At 47.4% G+C, this 17,023-nt stretch overlaps 7 protein-coding genes across 7 annotated transcripts; 3 read left to right on the forward strand and 4 right to left on the reverse strand.

Moving 5' to 3' along the window:
* Positions 1-90: 90 nt before the first annotated feature.
* BHQ10_010303 (uncharacterized protein) lies at positions 91-1,770 on the forward strand (the record flags this gene model as incomplete). The annotated part of the gene is made up of 2 exons (XM_040872919.1): positions 91-703; positions 758-1,770. 2 exons carry the CDS (start codon positions 91-93, stop codon positions 1,768-1,770), a joined length of 1,626 nt encoding a protein of 541 aa, XP_040738805.1.
* A 452-nt stretch (positions 1,771-2,222) lies between these two features.
* BHQ10_010304 (uncharacterized protein) lies at positions 2,223-3,815 on the reverse strand (the record flags this gene model as incomplete). Its single annotated transcript, XM_040872920.1, has 1 exon — positions 2,223-3,815. The coding sequence occupies one exon, from the start codon at positions 3,813-3,815 to the stop codon at positions 2,223-2,225; it is 1,593 nt and encodes a 530-aa protein (XP_040738806.1).
* Positions 3,816-4,328: 513 nt separating this feature from the next.
* BHQ10_010305 (uncharacterized protein) lies at positions 4,329-5,240 on the forward strand (the record flags this gene model as incomplete). Its single annotated transcript, XM_040872921.1, has 2 exons — positions 4,329-4,337; positions 4,395-5,240. 2 exons carry the CDS (start codon positions 4,329-4,331, stop codon positions 5,238-5,240), a joined length of 855 nt encoding a protein of 284 aa, XP_040738807.1.
* A 662-nt stretch (positions 5,241-5,902) lies between these two features.
* On the forward strand, positions 5,903-7,081 carry BHQ10_010306 (uncharacterized protein; the record flags this gene model as incomplete). The annotated part of the gene is made up of 1 exon (XM_040872922.1): positions 5,903-7,081. The coding sequence occupies one exon, from the start codon at positions 5,903-5,905 to the stop codon at positions 7,079-7,081; it is 1,179 nt and encodes a 392-aa protein (XP_040738808.1).
* A 758-nt stretch (positions 7,082-7,839) lies between these two features.
* On the reverse strand, positions 7,840-9,073 carry BHQ10_010307 (uncharacterized protein; the record flags this gene model as incomplete). The annotated part of the gene is made up of 5 exons (XM_040872923.1): positions 7,840-8,141; positions 8,226-8,299; positions 8,379-8,623; positions 8,682-8,926; positions 8,992-9,073. 5 exons carry the CDS (start codon positions 9,071-9,073, stop codon positions 7,840-7,842), a joined length of 948 nt encoding a protein of 315 aa, XP_040738809.1.
* A 591-nt stretch (positions 9,074-9,664) lies between these two features.
* BHQ10_010308 (uncharacterized protein) lies at positions 9,665-14,108 on the reverse strand (the record flags this gene model as incomplete). Its single annotated transcript, XM_040872924.1, has 11 exons — positions 9,665-9,724; positions 9,802-9,941; positions 10,008-10,277; positions 10,337-10,389; positions 10,448-11,304; positions 11,360-11,391; positions 11,455-11,665; positions 11,743-12,044; positions 12,615-12,723; positions 13,111-13,388; positions 13,445-14,108. The coding sequence occupies 11 exons, from the start codon at positions 14,106-14,108 to the stop codon at positions 9,665-9,667; spliced, it is 2,976 nt and encodes a 991-aa protein (XP_040738810.1).
* Positions 14,109-15,122: 1,014 nt separating this feature from the next.
* Positions 15,123-16,736, reverse strand: BHQ10_010309 (uncharacterized protein; the record flags this gene model as incomplete). The annotated part of the gene is made up of 1 exon (XM_040872925.1): positions 15,123-16,736. The coding sequence occupies one exon, from the start codon at positions 16,734-16,736 to the stop codon at positions 15,123-15,125; it is 1,614 nt and encodes a 537-aa protein (XP_040738811.1).
* Positions 16,737-17,023: the final 287 nt, after the last annotated feature.

Consider the following 17,023-nt stretch of genomic DNA (forward strand, 5'->3'; position numbering starts at 1 on the left):
TGCAGATCTAGCCCACGTGAATTTCAATTCATCAAATTCACCTACCCTTCTCTTAACTCACTCATCTATTCCTTACTCGGCTGTATCACGATGCCCTTCCAACCATGGCGCGCCTTGCCTGGCAAAGGTGTGCTCTTGCTACTGAACATCTTCAGCGCCATTGCTTTGGTATATGAAGGCTACAACCAAGGTGTCTATGGCAGCGTCTCTGGCACACCGGGTTTCATCTCCATGTCTGGAATCGGTTTCGGAAGCACAGTTACGCAAACGACAAAGCAGGGCGGACTCGCTGCTGCATACTACTTTGGAGCAATGTTTGGCGGCTTTATCGGCGGATGGCTGGGCGACAAACTGGGCCGGAAGAAAGGAGCCTTCATCGGCGCCATTCTCTCGCTTGTGGGATCTGCTCTTCAGTGCGGTTCGGTCAATTCCAATATGTTTATCTGCGCGCGCGTGCTTTCCGGTCTCGGCATAGGTTTTATCAACGTCCTGATACCGTCGTGGGTGTCCGAACTGTCCGAGGCGCACGATCGTGGTTCGAATTTTTCCCTTGTCTTTGTTTCCAACTTTCTCGGAATCTTCCTTGCAAATTGGATCAATTTTGGCATTCGTAATAGTCCCATAGAATTCAGATGGCGATTTCCTCTCGGCTTCATGTGTATTCCAATGCTCATGGTGGCCCTCACAATTTTTTTTGTTCCAGGTAAGTTGCAGTGTGGATTTATCAATCTATACGTTGACTAATTCACCATCTTAGAATCCCCGAGATGGCTCATGGCACATCACCGAAAGTCAGAAGCTGTCGAAATCCTGTGCAAGATTCGAGGCGACAAACACATTGACGATGCAGCCATCCTTCAGGAAGTGGAACTGCTTGAGGCTGTTGTTGAAGCATCAAACCACAAGCGTAACAGTTATGTCAACATATTCCTAGCTGGCCGGTATTCCGGCAAACTTCACCTCGGCCGTCGTGCCCTGCTAGGCCTTCTGCTACAACAGATCCAACAGTGGACTGGTATTCTGGTCATGGTATCTTGGGCGAGTGAGCTCTACAAACTTTCAAGCTTCGACTCATACAAGGCTTCTTGGATGTCTGGACTGCTCAACACATTTGGAGTGATTGGCACCGCAGCTGCTTCGCTCGTCATCGATCGGCTTGGCCGCAGAAAATCCCTTCAGATCTCATTCATCATCCAAGGAATATCGCTTTTCCTTGTCGCAGCTCTCATCAAAACATCCCAGGACCGGATCCTTACAGATCCTGCAAAATCCCGGGCTCTGGGAACTGCAGGCTCCGCATTCACCTTTACATTTGTCTTTTTCTTCACCATGTTCAATATCGTGCCGTGCTGGATATATGGTACAGAAATCTGGCCTCAGGAGGTGCGTGCCAAAGGATACTCTTTTACGATCCTGGGATGGGCCATTGGCTGCGGCACGACAACATTTGTCATTCCCATTATGCTGAAAAACATTGGATGGTGGTCATTCATATTTTTCGGGTGTATGAACTTTGTTGTCATGCCCATTGTCCACTTCTTCTATGTCGAGACAGCCGGCCGCTCTCTTGAGGAAGTTGACCTCTTGTTCACAAGTGACAGTCCATTTGTCAGCGCCAATATGGCCGAATATGACAGACGTGTGGCTGAAGCTGGTGGTAACATCGCCGTTGCCGCGAGGACACTGCTAGACGAAGTTGACGGCGCGACCGATCGTAACATGGAGGCACTTGACGTTCACAACAAAGAAGAAAGTGGCGAGTTGAAGTGAAATTCGGGATCCTGAAATCATCCCAGCTTGGACCTGCAACGAATTTGTCTGCGCCTTCAAGGTAGTCAGATCGACCAATACTGTTATGCAATTTCCATATTGTACAGTGTGAGGTTTTTGTGTATTTTGTATACTATTAACATCAAGACCCAGCATTAAGCTTCTTCATCTTCTTCGGTAAAAACTGCAATAACGTAAATGAAAACAAGACTACGATACTCTTGATGTATTCAATGTCCATGAGGCAGTCTTCTAGCCTGAGACTGTCATCCTAATTCAGCAGAGAACCATAACTAGATAGTAAATATGGAATGTAAGACTACGAAACAAGCTAGTTACATTGCTTTGTTACAGAGTATATTTATATTTGAAATGTCATATTAGTACAGTACTAACTAGGCATGACTTGATGACAATGATCAGCTGTATTCTTGCTAGTGACTTAGCATACTTCATAGTCTTGATTGATGCAGTATAGCGACATCCGTACCATCTCTAATGCTGAGACCAATTCTTTGTGCAAACATCATAGTCGGCCACATGTTGTTGGCAGCAGGGGCAGTCGGAATGACACTGGAATCACAGACTCGGAGTCCCTGTACACCATACACGCGGCCACTTTGATCAACGACGCCGCCCTTCTCTCGGGCAGCCATTCGACATGTACCACAGAAATGATAGGTCGTCGAGTATTGACTGTCAATCCATCTGTCTAGAAGCTGGTCGGAGTCAAGAATTGTATCATCGAGACCTATGGGCTGCTCAAGCACTGTCTGCATCGCGGAAGAAGTCATAATTCGATAGGCCTTTCGGACAATTTCTCGAGCTATTTTCCGGTCGTGATCAGTCTGTAGATAGTTCGGTGCAACTAGTGGAGCCTCCCATGAATCTTTGGACTTTATAGTGACGGTTCCCAGCGATGTCGGTTTGTTTAAATTGCAACCGATCCCAGCCACATGGCCAGTTGCTGTCCCCGAAAGACCGCGATGCTGGACCTGTGGATCAGGCGCTTGAGCATAGAGATAACTGAAACAGATTATTTGAAGATCTGTTGTCCCAGGATGAAGAGAAGAGGACCACCGCGCCTGCATCTGCAAAGAGTAATCATCCTCTTCATAGGCACCTTTCCTTGGTTTGGCCATGATAGGAATGCACAAGTGATCAGAAAGGTTTTTGCCAACGGGCAAGTCCGCTACAGTTGTCAAGCCCAGTGAATGAAGGAGAGCAGAGGGCCCAACACCCGATCTCTGAAGGATCGCCGGAGAGAAGATAGGTCCTGCGCTGACAATGATTTCTTTGCTTGCAAATATCTTTCTGCCATCTATAAGAACAACTCCTGTTGCCCTCTTTCCGGAAAAAATGACTCTCTCTACCTGAGCTGTAGTCAGAATTGTCAAGTTATTCTGGTCGCGGATAGGATCGATGAAGGTGTTGGAGGCACTGATACGTCGATCACCTCGCCGACAGACAGGAGAGGGACCGACGCCCTCAGCCCCCGGAGCGTTAAAGTCAAGAATTTGCCTGAATCCAGACGTGGCTGCTCCTTCCAAGAACGCATTTTGAATCTTGCCGACTTCCTCTACTGGCGTTCGAACGATTGGACAAGGGCCTCGCGTGCCCCTCACCTCGTCTTCTTCCATTGATTGATAAACGTGGTAAACGCTCTCAAAGTCCCATCTATCGTTACCAAGCTCCACCCATTCTGTAGAATCAGCAGAGGTACTTCTCAGTGCTGTTCCTCCGTTGATACTGCTGCCCCCTCCCATAACCTTCCCTTGCGGAACCAGCATTGATCGCCCACCGGGGATATCCACAACGAGGTTCCAGTCGAGCCGCGGATCAAAGACCTCAGATTGACCTTTCATAGGTACTCGGCGAGCATTCTGGACTCCCAGAGGTAGACTTTGCTTCGCTGGATCGTAATCCGGGCCCGCTTCGATGAGAAGAACATTGAAGTTTTGATTCTCTGCGATTCTCGCTGTTACAACGCATCCCGCAGATCCAGCGCCCACGACAATATGGGTGAATTCTCGAGATCCCTCCATTGCATATAAAGCTAACAATATCACTGTTACCAGAAGCAACAGAACGTTGTGTTGCTATGGTGTCTGCTGTGGTGGACTGTCCGGTGTGGCCCAGCAACGACTAAATCACTTCTACCCCTCAACATACCTAGGTAGCGGTTGAGGCATATCCAGTGCAAGAACATATGTATGTATCCTCAGCCATGAAACATCTTGTTGCACAAGTCGCCGACAACGGCTATTGGCTGGKTAGGCTGATGGATTCTTGCAATGGGTAAGATACGCGGTATCGTCAAAACGGCTAAAGGCTTAAAGGGCAATTTACCCCCCGGGACCCCGCGTTCTCTACTGCATGCTGCTCGACATCACGAGTTGCTCATTGCTCTACAGCTATCTTGTGGGGAGCAACTAGCTAGAAATCCCAATATAAGCTATAGATTAAAAATTCGCATAAATCGAAGCTACTGCTAGTTCTGCCTAGAGGTTTTTTTTTTTTAAAAAATAACGGCTGCAGAGTCTGGACTATCAAAGACGATGGAACTTGTAAGTGTCTCTGATTTTAAACTATTGAACTTGACGTTAATTGGATTGTGCTTACAGTTTTCACTTTCGGGACAAACAGCCGTGATCACCGGCGCCGCTCGAGGCTTAGGGTTGGCTTTCGCAGAGGCACTCGCAGCGGCAAGCTGCAACATTGCCGTCCTTGACATTCTTCCCGAGCCATCACCTGCATTGCTCGAACTCCACGCGAAACACGATGTGAGGGTCGAATATTACCGAGTCGACATCACTTCTCGAACGGCAGTCCAGGAGACCATTGAGCAGATCGAGTCTCAATTTCCATCCATCGACATCAATGTTAATGCCGCGGGTGTCGTGACCGACGAGACCTTTCTTACAACGACGGATAAGAATATTGAGCGGACTTTTGCAGTTAACTTCATGGGCTCATTCCTAGTTGCGCAAGCATGTGCAAACAGCATGGTCAGACGACTCACTAAAGCTTCACCTACCGATGAGGCTGGAAAGCCTACTTCAGGGATCGACCCTTCCAAATCCGGCGGCAGTATCGTCTTCATCGGCAGCATAGCCACACACATCGCCAGCACGGCACAAAACATTAGTGCGTATGTCGCGTCCAAAGGTGCAGTACGCAGTCTGGTCAAGCCTCTCGCAATGGAGCTTGCGCCGTATGGCATCCGTGTCAACAGCCTGAGCCCCGGCTACATGATGACCGACATGATGCGAGGTTTGCAAAGCCAGCAGCCGGCGCTAGTAGGCCAGTTCGAGAAGGAGACGCTTTTTGGGCGTATCGGAAATCCTGAAGAGGTTAAAGGCGCTTTACTGTTCTTATGTGCTAGAGGCGCTGCTGGCTGGGTGACGGGGCAGGATATCTTGGTTGATGGAGGAGCGAGTTCGTGGAAACATCAAGCTGTATTGTCGTGAGGAGGCATTTCAGCTATACAGGAAGATGGAATTTGAGCACGTTTCAAGAGATACTGGATAATGCATCGGGTAATAGGTCCAAAATCATCCGGATATTTAAATGGTATCTGACGATCCAAGATCTTTTTTCTAAATGTCAAGCAGATGAATTTTAGTTTAAAATTAATCATATATAAGAGACAATTCTATACTACATTTACGTGATCAGAGGAGCGGTGGTGGTGTACGAGTTGAGAGGGATTTATTGATAGAATACATTCCATAATAAGGCGCCAAAAATTATTGACCGGCAGTTTTCCTAGCTACATCTTCTAGTCTTTCAGCTAGAAGTATTCACCGTGGAAATCTAGAAGAAAAAGTAGMCCTGCCGTTTCAGGCGTAGTGCAAGAGTTTGGGGGTCGGACTTGTTCCGAGGCCCAGCCGCAATCCCCCAGAAACATTCACCCCCACGGCCAATGTCTGTTAATCGGCTAAAAGGATCATCCCAGCGGACACCTGGGTTTCCCAATACACCGTTTCCAGCAGAGTCACTCGGCCCGATGCACATCACAATCGGGTAAAGAGTCTGCCTCTGTGCTTAAAGGCGGAAGAGAAGCTCCAGCTCTTTCCCGTAGGAGGCAATACAAGCTTGGGAGGTCTTCTATAGAATCCTGCAAACTGCCATGGCTCAAGAGCGTTTTMCCTGCCGATGGGCAGCTCTCTCACTGTCCAACATCGCATCTGTGTTCTTGCCTGATCTCTTATTGCCACGCGACGACTCTGACCGTATACAACATGAACTTGTTGCCATCAGTACTACTGGGTCGAAGGAACGGGCTGCGTCGTGGTTCAAAGAACACAAGATTCCACACGCGGAGTCGATGCCTGTATATCATTCGTGGGAGGAGTTGCTAGAAAAGGGCGACTTTGACGTCGTGTACATTTCGACTCCGCACCCGCTACACTACCAACATGTCAAGAAGGCACTATCCTGCAAACGCAACGTTCTCGTGGAAAAGCCAGCAACCATGAATCGACAACAGTACGAGAAGCTGACAGAGTTGGCAATCCAGAACGGCGTGGTCTTGATGGAAGCAATGTGGACTAGATATCTCCCTGCCGCAAGATATTTTCGCGAGGAGCTTTTGCCGAAAATCGGGCAAGTCAAACGTGTATACGCGGAATTCTCGTTCCCGATCGTTTCTCAGGACCTATCTCATTCATCCCGATTTTTGGATAAGCAAGCTGGAGCTGGGAGCCTTCTGGATCAGGGTGTTTATGCTTTAACCTGGGCGGACCTTGCTCTCAATGGCTTGGGTGAGGGCACGACAACCACTGAGGTTGTCCATGCTAGCACAATGAGCGTTCCTGGCGTCCCAAATGACGTGGACGATATCACTACGGTTATTCTCTCCAAACGCCAAAAAGAGTCCAACCATCAAGAAGCAGTTGGAATCATCACAACTAGCATGACAATCCCTGGCTCAAGCAAACCCTCCTTCTATCAACGTCTACAAGCAAACAGATCTGCTCCAACCGTCCGAGTTGAGGGTACCAAGGCGTCAGTTGCCGTACCGTTTCCCCCCATTCGACCACAGGAGTTCCATGTGCAGTGGTATGGAGATGAATATATTGATGAGAACGGCATCGAGAAGAACGAAATCGTTAAGAAACCAGTTGAAAAGGGCTGGGGAATTTGGTACCAAGCTGATGTGATTGCGGAAAAGATCCAGGCAAGAAAATCTTCGCCAGGGCAGGGAGAGGTCATTGGGATGGAAGAATCCTTGCGGGTGCTAGGCTGGATGGACCAAGCACGCGCTTTGGCTGGTATCAAGTATGATAGCACATTGGAAGAAGTTTGAATGATATCTTCAACGAGACTGTCTATTGGGCAGATTGGGTCGAACATGTGAGCCACAATTCGATGCCATGCCTAGGCTGAGTTCTAGGATATCTGGTGAACTCTTAAATGAGGCTGACTCATAGCTGAATTAATAAAATCGAATAATTAATGCTGTATAAATTCCTCTAAAAACCGATTGTCTTGTCTGGATCTCTTCCAAATTGTCATCGAACATGTGCACTGAGCTCTGATTTCTACAGGTTTTGATTCATACCTTTGGGGTCGGAAACACTCTAATAATCAATATTCTAAATATATCGTTCAATTTATTGTCACGACCTGATGTCTTTAATGTGATAAAAGAGGAATTTGGTACAACTTATCTGCAAAATCAATGTCAATCTTTTGTTTTTTACATAAGCAATTTTCCCGAAGCATCCACATACGGGTGTCCGGGTAGACTGGAGGCAGCCCTGTCGAATGAGTCAATATTATCGCTCTATTCTATGCCTCCGACCTATATAACGTGACAAATGAATTGCTGTAGTTACCTGTGACCTCGCCAATCTGTCATAGCTGTATACGAACTGTCATACTGTGTGATAATAAGGTAAAGATGTAAAGTAGGGCCATGCTTGATATTTTCTCTAGTCTCATGATCCCGCAAGTTAGCTAGCTCTTATAGCATGTAAATCTGATTTTAAGAACTTATACTGCAATCTTGATGTACTTGAGTTCTAGCATCTCTAAAACTTATAGCAGCCATTTTACAAAAAGCTAACTAATGCCCGTGTTGGATTGTTCTTCTGCCATCTCCCACAAGCGCTTGTTGCCCTCTGTGTCTGCAAACCAAGTATCTGCACGCGCATCCAACTTGCCGACAGGAACAAAGAACCGGCCAGCACCTACAGCAGGAGCTTCAGGGCTCGTGGCACAATACAAGGTTGTAAGTGCTCCTTGCAAAGCCGTCGTTCTCGATAGCTTCATTGCTAACCGAATAGCAGATCCTATTATAGTCGGATCGTGACTCTGAAGGTTAGACGGGACGTAGCCCGGGTGCACAGAGTACGCAGTAACACCTGTGGCGTAAAATAACATCAATCATGAACCCTTTATAGTGAAGAAAAGGGATTTTCAGTAACTGGGTAAAGGTTCCAACATACCTTGTGTGCTGTAGAGATCATTAAGATACTTTGCATCTCGAATACTAGCCTGTTTTGAATGGCCGTAGCGTTTCCTTTCAACGCAAAAGTTAGCTTGGTTAGGGGAATGCTACAGAAGAATCAAATTTCTTCTCTAGATCACACTAAACTTACCAAAGTTCCATCACACCCTTTGTTGAGGTCATGTTCACATCGTTCCATTCGATGGTCTTCGGACCGGAGAATGCCGCGTCACTACTGACGTTGACTACGCGGACACGAGTTCCGTCAGGAGAGCTGCTGGCCGTAGAAAGCAGCAGCGGCATGAGGCAATGTGTCAAAGCGTGAGGGGCCAAGTAGTTTGTCTGCCATTGACTTTCAAACCCGTCACCTGTCAACTTGTATGGCGCTGACATGATCTATAACCAGGTGTCAGCATGTAGGTATATAGTAGACATATTACGGGCATAGAGCTACCCCGGCATTATTTATGAGCACATCTAGGCGTCTCTCGAGAGTCGCAAACTGTTGAGCAGCTGACTTTACTGACTTCAAGTCAGTTAAGTCCAGCCGTAGGAATCGGATGTCCAATTTGGCTCCATGTGCTTGATTCATCCGATCGATTGCGTCCTCAACACGCTCAGTAGAGCGACCGCCAATGTACACTCGAGCACCGCGTTGTGCTAGCTGGAAGGAAGTCTCGTATCCAATTCCGGAATTACCTGTTAAGTAGAACGGGTCGGTTTTTGACTGCTACTTAAACTAAGAAGATGAGGCGTCTGCTTACCACCAGTGACAATAATAACATAGCCTTTTAAATTGGGTATATCCTTCTCAGAGAAGGACGGTGTAGTAGATTTGCGAGGCATTATGGAAACCGACAAGATGTGTTGGTGACGTGGTGTGTAGAACTTCGGATGTTGATGGAAGGCCAGGGGTGAGGATAACGTGAGCTTTCCGCGACAACTAGACTTTTTTATATGGGTGCAGAACGTCACCGTAGGCTTTTGGATATAGCAGCATTTCGTCTCATTTCCGGAGTAGGCGCCGTATCTATCTCCGGGCTCCGGATCAGAACCCCACAAAACCAGGAAGCCCTGCCTACATTCGGATACACACATTTAGCTCCGGTTGACTGCCTTGAGCCGCGGTTGTATTAAAATTCGCAGACTGTAAGCCGCTTCTGTAAAGGTACCATTTGGAATAGTGGTAAGAAAAGCGAGATCGGCCAGGAGCGCGAGAAGACAGCCTTGTAAGTCGGTTACGAGCTGACGCATTTGGTTGTAAAATTGATCAGCATCCGTACGGATATTGCATGTCATATAAGATAACTGTATATTTCTAAATTGCTAAATATACCATCTTGTCGCTCCTGATCATCCTATTACCGTCGGAGTTGAGCAATATCAAACCAATCATACCCAAATCAGTCCAGCCTTTATACGTTAGCTGTTTTGCCCTTAGAGCATCTCATCTTCTGTAGTGTTCCAGCCTGAACATTGCAGTCTGTCCCATGTACTCTACTCAGGCGTTAGTGCCCGCAGAAAAGTCTTGTAACGGTGATTTGGCAACCTGAAATAACGGTTTGAATACTCACCCAATTGAACTCTTCTAGATTATCCATCATCTCATTTAATGATATATGCATTGGCTGCTCGTCTGCGCTCGGAATGGCTGTTTGCTGGCTGTTTGCTTCCATTACATCCTCATTCGGCACAGAAGACTGCACAGCAGGATCTGCGAGTGAAACACATCCGTTAAGATCGAAAACTATTTTGAAGGAGACGGGCAGCTACCACTTACAGTCAAGAGAAGGCAAATCTAGGGACTCATTAACGATATGATCATCTGTATTATCTCGAGCATTCGAATCAGTTGCCTTTCTTGCGTTCCGCAGTATAATTGCAAGTACTTCCGATGCCTTAGAGGCTTCGAAAGAAGAGTTGACACAAGCCGCCCAAACGTTCTTTGAGGTTTCCAAGGCGTGTAATAGATCTTTTCGGCCATCGAATGTCCTGTTTGCTCCCTCAGGAAGTGAATCTTGCCGGTCATTCCCCACCTTAGAAGACAGTTCTAAACACAAAATCATTGCCGCGAGGAGAAAATCATGGCTTGTGAGTGATGTCACAAACCATCTATCCCTATGTAGCTGTCCTCCCGGCAAGGTCTCATGGTATATGTCGTGCTGATGTTGAAGCATCTGCCTCGCTGCGTCTACACAGGACCATCTTGAATAGGCGTACCTCAAATTTGTACGCCCAATAACAAGGTATCGGCGATGGAGAATGCAACGGGTCTTTTGATACAGCAGTTCCAGATTGAATCGCTGCATGATGAGGTCTGGAGGATCCATGATCGACATACTGATTGGCCGAATGCGTAAGAAATCTGGTAATGAGCCATGTACATTTTGGAGGTGCTCATCAAGATGCATTATGTCCTCATATGTCTCGCGTATCCCACCCTGTGCCGTGTAAGACTTCTCCACGACGCGACCAAAAACGGAAATTAATCTACTCTTGATGATGGTGTACGTTACTGGTGTACGTTCGTTCATCGGTCTTGCTTGGGGTAGTACTGCTGTTTTTTCGTCAAGGTCCTCGTCATTCAAGTTGCGGGGCAGCTCGGTATCACATTGCGCATCGTTGATGATCCTTGGAATACCGACTTGAAACGACACAAGATGATCCATTTGCCATATCAATGCCCAAACTCGCCTTCGCATTTCTCCATCACGTATCGAGATATTAGAGAAACTTTTCGAATCACGATGGTAGCCCGTGTGTATCGCTAGCCTAACAATGAGGCTTAGAAGCATCGATGTGCCGATTTGCATGTCATTGGTTCTCAGGAATTCTATTCCCGAGTAAAGGAGGAGAGTCTCGACTTTGAACTCGCCTGGATTAGTGTAATTGCCCAAAACAAGACAATGCGCAGCTTGTATACGAAAAGAATCACCGACTTCCGCAGTGTTGCCCAGAGAGCCGGGAGGGGTGTCGCCAGCTCGACGGTATAAGAATAGCGAATGGCAAAGAATGGTGAACAACAAGCCAATCCACGTCACCGATGCAGTATTCTGATTTTCCCAAAAGTGCATGTACTGTGATCAAAAGTGTCAGTCATTATCAGAACAAAACGTATTATGACTGAATCACCTCTTTGTAGAATGTCGGTACATGGAGGGCCACTATGCTGTCATTAGCCTATATTCTAACACTTCCTGTGACCGGTCGCTGCGTAGTTCCAATACCTAATGAAGCGTCCTTTGAATTGAAATAGCGTGCTACCAAGCGATCGACGACAATTCGTGGAGGAAGAAACGTGAGTATTCCAGATCGAGTTATCAAATTAGACCCGGCAAGGAATAGTGCTGGACCTTCCGTTTGCTCTTCCTCGTTGTCTGTAGCGAAATGGTTACTTTGATCATCGAGTAATTCCGTGCAGCCCCTGAGCTCTGTCAACTTTTTGAGTTGCATTAGATGGATATGCTTTACAAGCTGTGTATGACTCGATTCCCCTCTCGTGATGAATTACCTACGTTGTCTAGAATGGCTTGCCAATGTGAGGAATCCACCCATCTCGTACCCATCTGATAAGCTAACATGGTGCCAGTGGAGGTGACACTCTCCTCTTCTGCTGCGTATGGCTCTTTCTCCAGTGGAATACCTGCAGAACTGGGAGCGGTTGACTGAGGTTGCTCTGCGACATATTCAAGAAGTGCTGCACCAGTTGGAAGAGGCTTGGTACTTGGTTGTAGCTGAGGTTGGAGCTCGGAATGCTGCCCGGAGTTCGAAGATCTCAAGGACAGAATGAGATGTTCCAAATGGCGTACTCTGTTGGCTATATCATCTGAGCCAGTCACTCGACGTGCTTGTGCCGTTCTTCGCACCGTAACATCCGGGTATTGGCAAGAAACCCCCAGGTTACGTTTCAGACAATTATCGCACGGAAGTGCGCGATTACACTTGAGCCTTTGTGATGAGCCTATTAGCACACGCTTGTGTTTCAGAAACTTTCCGTCGACCATGACCTACTTCTTCAGTCTACAGTAGTTGCAAGATAATTGTGCCCTCAACCTCCTCCTGTCTTCATAGTGAACCTGGTGGGGTGTGGGTGTCTCCATTGCAATGTCATCAGTTCGAAGAGGTTGGTGGCAATGAATTCATCACGCAGTAGTCAGGTATGAAAGCAGGATTCATAGGCGACTCTCCATTATGACCATGTCCTTGGCGGAGGTATGTTGTACACGCGCTAAGTGCGTTTCAAATAAGATAATGTCACGTGTTGCACGGCGATGGTTGCCGGAATTTTGGACTCAAGCTAAAAGTAGGCAGGCACGTAAGCATATCGGCTTKCTCCACCGTACTAGTCGACATATCTCCGGAGACAAATGTACGCTATACTACATACGGTGGTTAATTCCGCCTGCATTCTGCTCCGGAAGCCCGGAGCTATCCGGGCCGGCTCCACTCGCGACCAAGCCCTCTGTACTCCAGGCACGTGACGCACGTGACATCGGCTAGGCTTAGTCATGTTTTAGTCAGCAAATAGCTGCCAACGCGAACGTTATATAACCCTACGTTTCGTACCCTATCGAGCACCCGTACTACTACGTCCTTGTAAACCACTGTCACAACTAGGCTTCCAACAAATACAATCAGGTATTTTGGATAGGGATACCACCAGCTTGGTATGAAATGAAGCTATATAATAAATTCATGATTAACAAGTTTCATAGGTAATTTGAAATGTAGAACGGTTAAATTGCAAGATAGGTGGCAAAAATTGATAGTGTATATACATATCGCTCTATGGATCCAAGCGGACGGCAGATACCTTCCGGATATCCACATGTCGTAGCAAATCTTTAGATCCTCACACCTTCAGCAGCTTCACCACTTATTACCGCCGAGCGGCTTCTCAGAATTTGGCTAGAGTGCTCAAACTCGTCGAATTCAAACATACTTCGTCGCGATCCAAGTCGATCGAAATCGGCCTTCTGGAATTCAGAAAGGTCCAGTCCAAATATTCTACTCTCTTGTTGAATACGATGCGCCCGCTCTTTTCGAGCAAGCTCATACAACTTGAGCTGTTGCGGCACTTCAGATGGTTTCGTATCCGGAGTGAGAAAAACGCCGAGAGAGGTCGCATCTTCGATAGCTTGCGCACCGCCTTGTCCCAAATCTATTAGTAGGGTCAGCAAACAACTTCCTACGGGAAGAAAAGCATTGAATGCTTACGAGGTAGGAATGGATGTGCTGCATCTCCAAGCAACGCGAGACGGCCAGTAGTCCATGTAGGCAGTGGTTCCATATCCATCAAGGGATATAGTTTGATTTTTTCCGGGTCTGCGTGTGACAGCACTGCTCTGACCGCAGGTCCAAACTTTTCATAGATGCTGGTCATTACCTCTTTACTTCCTTTAGCCTGCCAGTCCCCGACTGAAGCATCTGTCAAGTGAGCAGGGTGAATCGCGACAAAGTTGATGGTTGTGTTGTTATCACAGGGATAATACACCATTCGAGTGTCCTCCGACATCCAGAGGCAAAGAGTGTTCATGATTTCAAACACTGGCCTGGTGATCGGGTCTGCGATAAGCTTTTCTCGTGGAATGAGGAATCGAAAACAATTTTTTCCTGCGGAAAATGGTTTGATCGTGGAATCGCAGCTGTCTAGCACTGCCGCGCGCGTGCTGGAATTCCACCCATCAGCACCCAACACCACGTCACCTTTGACATTGGAGCCGTCTTCGAGATGCACTGTTGCAGTCTCAGCATCTACTGAGACGACGCGACTGGAGGTCCAGATGGTTGCTGGCAGGCCTGGCTGCGCCGCATCCACAGCAAGCGTCTTCAGACCCTCGTGAAGCTGTCGTCTTTGAATCAATTGGTACGGCTTCTTCATGTTAGCTTAATCACTCCACCCAAATACTCGGACTGCTTACGTTGGGGTATTGGTCTATTGTAAATGTTTCTTTTGTGGTCAGCTTTCCTCCGGCCGTATATAAATTCCACTACTTGTGAGTCAGTGTACGGATTCGTTGGGCGCGCTCAATTGTGACAAATGGACATATCGCTGACCCCAAGACAAGAAGTGGCGCCGTGCTCTTCAGGAATGAAGTTATACTTGCGCAGCAATCCGTTACAATTCGGACCTAGGACAATTGCAGCGCCTGTCTCTTGATGCAGCTTTGACTGTTCAAAAAGCTAAATGCATGGCGATGTTAGATATGCGATGCGAAAACTAAGGTTCTTCGGATAAGTACATACAATGACACGATGTCCTTGTCGACGAAGAGCAAGCGCAGCGGTCAATCCACCTATTCCAGCTCCTGCTATGAGAATATCCATCATGGTCTACAAAATAAGTAGAAAGATATCTGTTGTGAACCTGCAGATAATATTGACAGCGTAAGCGGTTTTGGTGCTCAGCGATGAATGAGAGCGGTGTGAGAGCGAAGTAAATGGTAAGATGGCTATAGACACTTTGCTGCGGTTCTTTTAGGTATATATATATCGCCACCTGTGAGGGGCCATAAATCGCCATGCCCGGAGAAATTCCATATCAAATTGTCAAAGCGCACATACACGTACGATTCGGCCTGTCTGAGGAATAAAATTGCATGCACTTCATATCGAATCTTTGTCTGAGCACCGAACACGTCCGCGAAAGCGCCGAAGAGTGATATTTGCTTCAAAACAGGGACACCATCCATGTGAACTTGTCGGAAAATAGGATTTATGACGCCCCTACGTGTACTGATGTCTACGAATTATTATACTTGCTATTATTGAATGAGAAGTGTGCTTGCACGTATCTAGCTTAGTGCTGTATCAAATTCCTATAACTACCGTAACAAATACGATCCTGCTCTAACTTCCGTCCAATATCACCATCGTCAGACTGCAAACATCAACGTTAAAAAGCAACTTGGTTCGCAACACCGTACACCTTGTCAAAGAACTCTGCAATATTTGAGATGCGCGGTGCTACTATCCCTAAATGGGTATCGATATTCCAGTGTTTAATCAAGCTACTGCTTGAGGTTAAGGGCTGCCACTCCTGATCACTATCGCCACCATTTGGATTACCGTATTTCACAAACTGAACCCAAGAATTAGAAAACTGCTTTGAAAGTGCCCAATCAGCTTCGGTCCAGTCCCAATGCCACGCATTTAGGGTCTCAAAGCCGTAAGGTATTCCAACAATGTGAAAAGCGCCAGCTCCAGCTTTCTCGATTATGTCTGCGTCTGGAGTGATCGGAGGTGCGCGCATGAAATTATAATACCACACTGGCGATTTCTGATTCATGGCGGAAAATCTTGCGGCTGACCATGTGGGGTAGGTGAAAACTTGATCCGCAAGGATCTGCGATGATGCAGCGCGTACTTCGGAGTCTGAGCTGGCGAGATACAAACGAAGCGCCTCTTCAGAGTGCTCCCCAAAGGAATTCTTCACGAAATCGTGGTAATCGACTAGAGAACGAAGATAGGGCAACCCAGATGCTTCGTTTCCGACATTGCCAGCAAGCAAGGGAACATCCACTGCCCTGCCAGATACTAGTGCCGACAGGGGTGACTCAGGAAGTACATGGCCGTCCAGATTCGGGTTGGCCGTGTCAAACATACTCAAACCGGCGGTGCCTGGCCAGATGTCGGCTTTCCATGGCCCCTTGCTACGGGGAAGGTGTACAGAGGTGATTTGCTTGGCGGGTATCTTGCGCAACTCCGCAATCGACGAGACTCCAACGTGATTCAAGAGTTCTTGCCCGGCCTCTTCTGCAGCTTTCAACGTCACGTAGGCAGCCACATGGCCAGGACCATCAATTGCGGGAGCAACTCCTGGTCCACTCTCACAAATAACTTTGGCAAAGAGGTGCTTGGCCAGCGGTGTGCTGCGCAGAATATGTGTACTGGCACCACCGGCCGAGGCTCCTCCAATGGTCACGTTCTGCGGATCGCCACCGAACGCCTTGATGTTTCGTTGCACCCACTCCAGCGCAGCAATCTGATCCATGATACCGTAGTTTCCAGATCCATTGTATCCAGACTCCGTGCTGAGTTCTGGATGTGCGAGAAATCCGAATCGACCCAAGCGATGGTTCACGGTGACCACCGTGATTCCTTTGGCGGCTAGCTTGCTTCCATCGTACACCGGATTGGAGCTGGACCCGAATAGAAATGCACCAAAATGAATCCAGACAAGAACAGGTCTATGCTGACTATCCTTTGGACCGGTGTAGATGTTCAAATAGAGACAATCTTCACTGAAATCTGTCTCACCACCGGAATATATGGACGTGGCCGGTGGTGCGAATTGGATGCAGCTAGGTCCAAATTTGTCTGCAGCTCGGACGCCCTCCCACGAGGATGGAGGTTGTGGTGGCCGCCAGCGAAGTTCTTCGACAGGCGGCGCTGCGTAAGGGACTCCCAGAAAAGCTCTTGTGTTATTAGGCTGTTGAATGCCCGATAACAAACCCGATTCGATAGTGACTGCATCACTTGAGTGCTGAGGCTGTCGGATATTTTCCATGATTGCTTGATGGCTATGCGTTTTTCGAGTTTTCAGCCAAGAATTTGATCAGAATATGAGAGAAGATAATTTGGGAGATCAGTGTAAGAAAGAGGACCTTTTTCCCTTTATATAGAGCAGATGGCTGGTAACAAACCCCACCTCTTGGTGTAGACTCATTACGCTATACGAGATGAGAGACTCGATAGTCTAAGTAACCCATTCGTTTATCTATGATTAACTAGACTTTTGTTGGTCATCAGCTCACGTCACGCCATCTCCTCAAACAATAGCAAATAATATGATTC

The sequence above is a fragment of the Talaromyces amestolkiae genome (genome assembly GCF_001896365.1).
Source record: "Talaromyces amestolkiae strain CIB chromosome Unknown scaffold32.1, whole genome shotgun sequence".
Lineage (NCBI taxonomy): Eukaryota > Fungi > Ascomycota > Eurotiomycetes > Eurotiales > Trichocomaceae > Talaromyces > Talaromyces amestolkiae.